The 7,930-nt window shown below is 32.3% G+C and overlaps 1 protein-coding gene across 4 annotated transcripts; it reads left to right on the forward strand.

Annotated features, from left to right (window-relative positions):
- The first annotated feature begins 2,478 nt into the window (after window positions 1-2,478).
- On the forward strand, window positions 2,479-6,346 carry LOC139892453 (probable prolyl 4-hydroxylase 7). 4 transcript variants are annotated; one of them, XR_011774074.1, is made up of 6 exons: window positions 2,479-2,892; window positions 2,975-3,102; window positions 3,263-3,369; window positions 4,325-4,517; window positions 4,628-4,688; window positions 5,676-6,346. XR_011774074.1 is itself a non-coding variant. In XM_071875546.1 (6 exons), the coding sequence occupies exons 5-6, from the start codon at window positions 5,309-5,311 to the stop codon at window positions 5,925-5,927; spliced, it is 369 nt and encodes a 122-aa protein (XP_071731647.1). In that variant the 5' UTR covers window positions 2,479-2,892; window positions 2,975-3,102; window positions 3,263-3,369; window positions 4,325-4,517; window positions 4,628-5,308; the 3' UTR covers window positions 5,928-6,346. The 4 variants fall into 4 exon arrangements, 3 of the variants coding, with proteins under 3 accessions (XP_071731647.1, XP_071731649.1, XP_071731648.1); XM_071875546.1 differs by having other exon boundaries at window positions 4,628-5,425; XM_071875548.1 differs by having other exon boundaries at window positions 3,267-3,369; window positions 4,628-5,425.
- Window positions 6,347-7,930: the final 1,584 nt, after the last annotated feature.

A 7,930-nucleotide genomic window follows, 5' to 3' on the forward strand; every position in this document is an offset into this window, starting at 1 on the left:
CGTGTTATCATACAAGATTGAGAACCGATCCGGGAAAAATTCTTTAAAAGAGACGGTCCATGGAAAATTGAAAAGGGCGGGTCCTCGATGTTGATTGGTATGGTCCGTCTTGATTTTCTTCGGTTGCTTTCGTTCGTTGTATTTCGTCTATTATTTGGTTTTTTGTTTGGTTAATATGTTTGTATTTTTTTTCGAGATGTTAGGGAGACTCGCTTATAGATAGTTTTTTGTTTAGACGCGAGCCATCCCGTTTTCCCTTAGTCCTTTTGTATTCCCTGTTGAGAGAGTTTTCTTTTAGAAAACGCACTCGTTTCTATATGAGTATTCGTTTTTTCGCCAAAAAAAAAAAAAAAAAAAAAAAAAAAAACCCAACTTCAAACTTTCAACCACTGGGAAACTCTCAGACGATTGTAGTTAGATTGTGAATTTTAGCCATATAATCGGTCATTTAACCATTAATGTACAAATATCTCATATAAATTACTGCATTTTTAAAATACTATATTTATATTTATATTTTGTTTTGCTAATTCAATTATCTTACATACAAAATTTCTATCTATAATATACACACACACCATGTGCAATTCTATGAATGATAGGTAAACACATAACATGGCTGGAAAAAGACACATGCATGGGTAGTAGTTATGGCATACATACATACATACAAACAAGTACTATTTGATAATAACATGCTGATTGTAGTATACATATACTTATACATATACATCCTCTACATTTCTTTTTTATCATACCTGAGTTTCAATCCGCTTTGCTTTTTGAACCGACTAATCTCAAAGTGACCATCCACTTTGCGAATAACTAGGAGTCAGGGTCGGCTAAGGCTATGGGCGAAGCCGGCGACGGCCCGCGGCATCACGCGGTTAGGGCATCATTTCGAAAAAAAACTATTAATAGAAATTTAATATATAATATTTGTGTGTCACTACATAACAAAATTATTTGTAACCTAGTTGGCTGGGATGAACACCCAGTATGTAACTTATTTTGAAACGGTACATGTTCGAAACTTGACTACTGTATTATTTTTTATTAATTCTGGTTTTAATAGCTCTTAACTTTGTATTAGATATCATTTTTAACATGTTTTCTTTAAAAAACTACTTAAAAAAACATTATAACTATTTTTATGTTTAAAAACAGTGTTTCTCAAGTCTATCATAGACGTAAATGAGTGGTCAACCTCCATAGTTTAAACCCCATAAAGATATATGTTTGCGCAACACAATTTTGTTGGGGGCATTTTATAATCATTTCGCCCGAGACATGCAAAAACTTTGGACCGGCCCTGCGGCCGGAGTCATCGTTGGTAGGGGTGTTCAAAATATCCGAATCCGAATTATCCGAAATCCGAATCCGAAAATATCCGAAAAATCGGATATCCGAAAAATCGGATATCCGAAAAATCGGATATCCGAAAATTCGGATATCCGAAAATCGGATATCCGATTTTTCGGATTCGGATATCGGATGGAGTTTTTAAAATTTTCGGATATTCGGATATCCGAATATCCGAAAAATTTTAAAAAATCCGAAAAATATTCGAAATATCCGAAAAATATCCGAATATCCGAAAAATTATCCGAAAATATTCGAAGTTCTTCAAAAATATCGGATATTCGGATAATCCGATATCCGGATATCCGAAAATCGGATATCCAAAATTTCGGATTCGGATTTCGGATGGGATTTTTCACTATCCGAATTTTCGGATATCCGAAATTTCGGATATCCGAAATTTCGGATATCCGAATTTCGGATATCCGAAAATGAACACCCCTAATCGTTGGTGGTCCTCCGTGATCAAAGGAAATTTATTTTGCACTATGAGGGATTTGAACCTGGAATCTCCGAAAATTTCACCTTTTTTACAAGGCCGAAATTTTAACACTAGGCTACACCCTTACGGTTATCCTCTGCATTCAAAAAAACAAACATTCTTCTAATGTACGGTAGATGATTCTTAATTGACACCAAACCGGAAGTAACATGGGAGACGTCCTGACATTTTACTGTACTATATTATTGGGGCAATTTTCCAACCCTATTGATTAAAAAGGTTTCAATTATCAACTAGCTCATCATGCGTTCGATCGTTTAATATAATTCAAGTATGTAAGATTATTCCCTTATGACCTTCGATAATACAAGTTTGTTGAATATAATACGAAGTAGATAATTATAGACATCGTTAAAATATTAGTGCACAACTCACGTGACTCAACTTGCTCAACTTGATTATGGACTTTATTGTTCAAGTTGATCAACTTGATTATGGACTTTATTGCTCAAGTTATTCAACTTTTGTCCAACTTGATATTATCTTTTATGGCATACTTGTCCTTTTATTTTGTTTTATTATCAACTACTAAATACAAGTGGGCCACGTTTACCCCTCCCTCTCAGAAACAAACACTGCTCACCTTTTCAGCCACACAATTCTTTTCCCTTCATCTTTAACAATTCGACATCTCCTACATCTTCCTTACCTTCTACCTCACCTTCTTTCTTTAATCAAACGTTTTCTACTCCTAACATCTTCTTTCCATACCTTTTCTCTTCATTATTTTGTTCAAACCATTCACACACAAACAAAAAACCCTAGAACCTTCTTCATCTGCTACGTTCTTTCTTACAGGTGCAAATTTTCTGTTCTTCTTCAAATCGCCATCATTAGGGTTCTTAGCGTCACTGCGAATTAGGGTTCTTAGTTGCTGTTGTTCGATCGACGCGTGAAGCTGAATATTTAGGGGTTTTTTCCAGCTATTGCGTTTAGCCAAAAAGAAAGACACATCTTCCGATCAATTTTTAGTCCTTCAATTGTTCAAGAAGCATCAAAAGATGATGAATTTGAAGAATTTGATGATGGTAATATATATTCATATGTTTTAAATTTGTGTTTTTAGATGTTTTGTCTTTGTTATGTGTTTTTTGGTTTGTTTAATTTTAGGGGTTTTGAGTGAATTTTGGAGTTCAGTTCACAAATGAGCTGATTATTTGAAGTAGGTTGTTTAAGTCATTTTAACAACGAAGCATATCTGACGGATTCAGCTTTGAAGAGATACGATTAGACTACAGGTTTGTTAATATCGATTTTCGTAACGAAATTTGCTATAGGATTGTATTATACATGAACAAATTTTCCATGTTTTTCGATTTACATGATATGACTACAGGTCTGTTAAATTTTGGATTAATTGTTTATCTTATATGTATTTGTATTTTATGTTTTCTTAAGTAAGATAAACAGGGTAAAAAGTTGATTTATCTTCACAGGAAATAAGTTATTTGACCTCTTTTGGCGATGACAAATTTGCAACATCTTTGAGCTTATACATATGCATTGTAAGTCATCTCTTATAGTTTCCGTTACTTAAATTCTAAATGCAGTGTTTGGTGAAACATGACAATTTGGACCATACATCGGTTGCTTTTATTGTGTTTATAAATAAATGTTGGGTGATAAAAATATTATGCTTGCTTTTTTTAATTTCTATGTTCATTTCGGAATGCGTTAAATTTGCATCTGATTCGCTTTTTCTGTTGTTAATAATATCTATACAAATACAAATGATTCGAAATCACCCGTAAGCATGTATATATGTTTAATTGGGTACCCTTTTTTCCATATCTACTAAACCTCATCAAAAAATTAGTCGTTTAGGGCCAATTTGTGTGTGGAGTGCATTGTAGTTTTGGCCAAGGAAGAAAAGAGTCAAAGGAGTATTTGTATATATTTAGGGGTAAAAGTGGGGTATAAAAGATAACTTTTGAGATTTAAATGTAACTCTTTAATTTAATATAATAAATATTAAATAAAACTCACCCAATTTTTTAACGGGATTTATTTTTTTCTTGCCGCGAGTTAGATTTCTACGTTATCACCATTCAACTCGAAATAATTTTACGAACAAAACATAACTAATTATATTCGAAACGGAGTTTTTTTTTATATAAAAAGTGAAACATTTTGAATTAATTATATATACATGTGCATATATCATAAACAAACTAAACCAATTATATCATATGAGTTCGAGTACTTTAATCCATTTTGTTCGCTTATTTTTTTCTCTGTTCTTGCTCAACATTAGTTTTATAAAAGACGTTAAAATGTTCTATCGCAACGCACGAACCATTAGGTATACTAGATAGCAAACAACATATATCCAAATACAATCGCAGCAACGCGCGGTCCGAATTATTTCTAGTTTACAAAAGATTTGTTGGTTAAGAAATTTTATTGTTGTTATATTTGTACATATTTATAATCATTTTCATTGATCATGTATATTTTCAGAAAATGGTGAGGACATGCAAGTCTTGATATATGAAACAAGACGAATTTATGAATGATAGTTGAATGGTTGAAACAAGATTACTCAAGTGGGCTGGTAGTTATGTTCGTGAATAAGTAATACACGCGGAGGTTGTAGGTCGCTGGAACAGTGGGTTTGGTTTTATCGTAGAGAATTTATCGGTAACCCATACAGGTTGATAGAAGATGACTTTAGTAATCATAGAGAACATTTAGACTGTACTAATAGCATCAAATATTTGAAGTATGTTTTTAATTAGCTCTATTTGTATTTTTTTTCCCCAGATTTTTTGGGACCTCTCGATATCACATTAAAGATCAGTAGATAGCCTCGAACAAACCAGAGGTAATTCTTCTTCGTTATTATTGACATTCACCACTCGATTTTGTAGTCATAATGATGTGTTTTAGATCATAAAGTATATCATTTTATATCATTTTGTTGGTAGAACTTTATACATGTAAATGACCCTATTGACAAAAAGTGTTAACGGGTCGTATTGACTCACACATAGATTATATAACAATGACTGATTGTAAGTTTTATGTATGTGCAATTTGTATTTGTACATGGCATTTTTGTATAGAAACTTTTTAACAGATACAGTGTGATCATCTAATTCAACTGGTAAGTTTTTATTTCTCATCTCATCTCATTCATATATTTATATTTATTAAATTCTATAGTACTCCTTATCAGAATAAAACAATTTAGATTTAAAAATTTAAACAAAATAAATATAAATATATATTAATTAAATTAAATATTTAAATAAATAAATAAATAAGAGGAAAGAAAGAAAGATGCAGTTTTGGAGTTGTCCAACTGTATGTAACTTTATGCAATTGGTAATTGCATTTAGGAGTATTTGATTTTCTTATGTCTGCAATGAAAGTTTTTAACTTTATATTATTCAAACACAGTTCTTTTAAAAATCCATTGCATTTGCTAATTCATTATGAATTATGGTTGATCGGGCAAAGGATAAGCTCAAGAAATCTATGGTGGCTGACAATGAATCTGATAAAAGTATAGAAAGCAAAGTTCGAACAAGCTCTGACATATTACTTAACAAGCCTCAGGTCATCTAAAATCTTCCTTACTTACTGTCTATATGTAATGTATGTAAAAATAACCTTTCATCAATTTAGTTTATTACTGCATTAGATATTCAGTTATGGAAGTTATTGTATTGTGCATCTTATTGTGCCTTTTAGGTTTTACCTATAAAAAGCTCATGAATTTGTGATGATCTATGGTCTATAGATACTTAATTTTGAGTTTTTTCAAGATATGAATTTTTTATGTGCTGATAACATCTTGATTTTGAAGGATAAAGTAGTTGCGGGTGTTGAATCAAGGATTTCTGCGTGGATGTTTCTTCCAATTGAAAATGTAGAGTCAATGCAAATATTACATTATGAAAATGGTCAAAAGTACGAGCCACATTGGGATTACTTTCATGATAAGGCAAATCAAGCATTTGGTGGTCACATGATTGCAACCATACTTATGTATCTGTCTAATGTACAAAAAGGTGGAGAGACGGTGTTTCCTGAGTCCGAGGTAAGCTTTATACGGTAAATTGGGTAAAATTTGGTCAGTTGAGTCTTTGACGTCGTGGATCCATCGATCCATGATGGGTAAACCAGTTTTGTTTTGTCGGAATTGATTTTACCGAATCATAAGGTCTTTTAATTATCTTTATATAAATTGAAGAACTCCTCATATACACAATGTTCGTTATTTAATTTTTTGTGCTAATTAAACTGTTTCTGGGATAAGTTGCCCTTTTTCTGTTAATTTGTATATTGTCTACTTAAATGGCTCGTAAAACGAAACAAGCGAGATTAGTCGCTACCGTTGAATGTCATTTTCCAAGTTTTAAAGCCAATTTTGTCTTCTCTTGAGAGCAGGTGTAATAACTCCTGTGAGTTACCTTCGGAGAATAATGGTATGCTTTGCATATGTTGTTTTGTATGTTAGTAATTTTTTTTTGTTAATTGTTTTTGCATCTTATTTCTGTTATCTTATACTAATCGATTGTAATGCAAATGTAGCTTCTAATATAATTGTTGTTGAAGATGACCCACAACTATATGCAGTTATATTTTCCGACGAATGTATTACGATATTTGAATTTGGTTATCTTTTTCTTTTACATGATTAAATGTTATAGTTGTTGGTTATTTGTTTATTTTTCGTCATTGTATCGTGATCTTGGAGACTGTACACAACTTTGTACTCATTGTAACGCAATGTCCTGGTATGAAGTGCGTTTAAGGTCATATTTCCAAGATCGTAAGTTCGTTATCATAACTGTTGCTATAATGGTCGTGTGACTGTTCCATCAGATCCAGATCCACAAGTATCTTTGAAGATAAGAACTTCGTGTGACTGTTTACTTTTTCAATAGTTACATAAACAATTTGATGATACAGTGGCTGCTGGGTTGAAGAAACCAAATGCTATGGCAGGATCCGCCGCTGGCAAAGATGGCAAACCATAAGTACTTCTCTTAAATACAATGGAAAAAACCGAATAAGAAACTTTTATGCATACTTTTAGTTACATAGTTTTGAGATGTCATTGTAAATATAATTTTAAATGAATCTTTTTTACTGGAATCATGATTTTTGTGTGGGTCAATCACCATCCATATCAATGCAAGGTGCACTTGTGTCGGAATGATGAATTAATAAAACTTCTAGGTATATTGTTCTAGACCTTAATGAGAAACTAAATTTAACATGTCTAAAAACGGATATGTGTAAGTGAGGATTAACATTTTTGTCATATTCGGATCTTTTAGAAGAAAAAAAGTTCTAATCAGAAAGTAGCATATAGACTTATGTGTAAGGTGTTTCTCAGTTGTGCATGATACTGCAACGCAAAACATAGGTAATGTGTTTTATTCAGTTATGCATTAACATCTGAGTATATATTTTTATTCTTGAACTCATGTTGGTCGTGATTTTGAAATGTACAGATGCTCTAACTCCTAACTCCTGGCTGATCTCAACTTTAAGAAGACTCATCAACCTATGGACTTGGTGGAGGACAAAAATGTATTAGCCTGTAATTATGAAACACTTTTGGATGTAAGTGATGGTAACTTTGTAATCGTTGAATACTTTGGCATGTAATTTACCTTTGTAATATAACCATTGATGAATGATGGTAACTTTTTGACCGTACAATATTTTGCCATATAAACATAATGTATAATGAATACGCATGTTTTATCTCATGTATAGGCAGAATGCGTAATTAGTAGGTTAGATTAGGTGTTTTTGGTGTATGTATGGATTTGATGTGGCTGTCTTCTTCTGAAGTTTAGGCGTGATGTGAAGGCAGGCGTGTATGTTTATGTTATTGCAAACAAAAAATGATAGAACAATAATATGATCGTTGTAAAACTCGCGCAAAATATTGAGCAGCAACGCGCGAACCCATAACTCTTGTTAGGTCTAATTGTTGATGTGTTCACATGTATGCTAGTTGTCATATTGGTGTGTTCACATGTATGCTAGTTGTCATCTAGCTTTACTAGTGGGTCTATTTGTTGGTGTGTTATGATTAAGTTT

The sequence above is a fragment of the Rutidosis leptorrhynchoides genome, chromosome 2, assembly GCF_046630445.1.
Source record: "Rutidosis leptorrhynchoides isolate AG116_Rl617_1_P2 chromosome 2, CSIRO_AGI_Rlap_v1, whole genome shotgun sequence".
NCBI classification, from domain to species: domain Eukaryota; kingdom Viridiplantae; phylum Streptophyta; class Magnoliopsida; order Asterales; family Asteraceae; genus Rutidosis; species Rutidosis leptorrhynchoides.

Excerpts from the sequence above, each read along its gene's own strand:
- LOC139892453 (XM_071875546.1), top strand. The coding sequence starts at position 5,309 with ATGGTTGATCGGGCAAAGGATAAGCTCAAGAAATCTATGGTGGCTGAC. Across the intron at positions 5,426-5,675 it reads TATTACTTAACAAGCCTCAG|GATAAAGTAGTTGCGGGTGT; the intron begins GTCATCTAAAAT and ends TTGATTTTGAAG.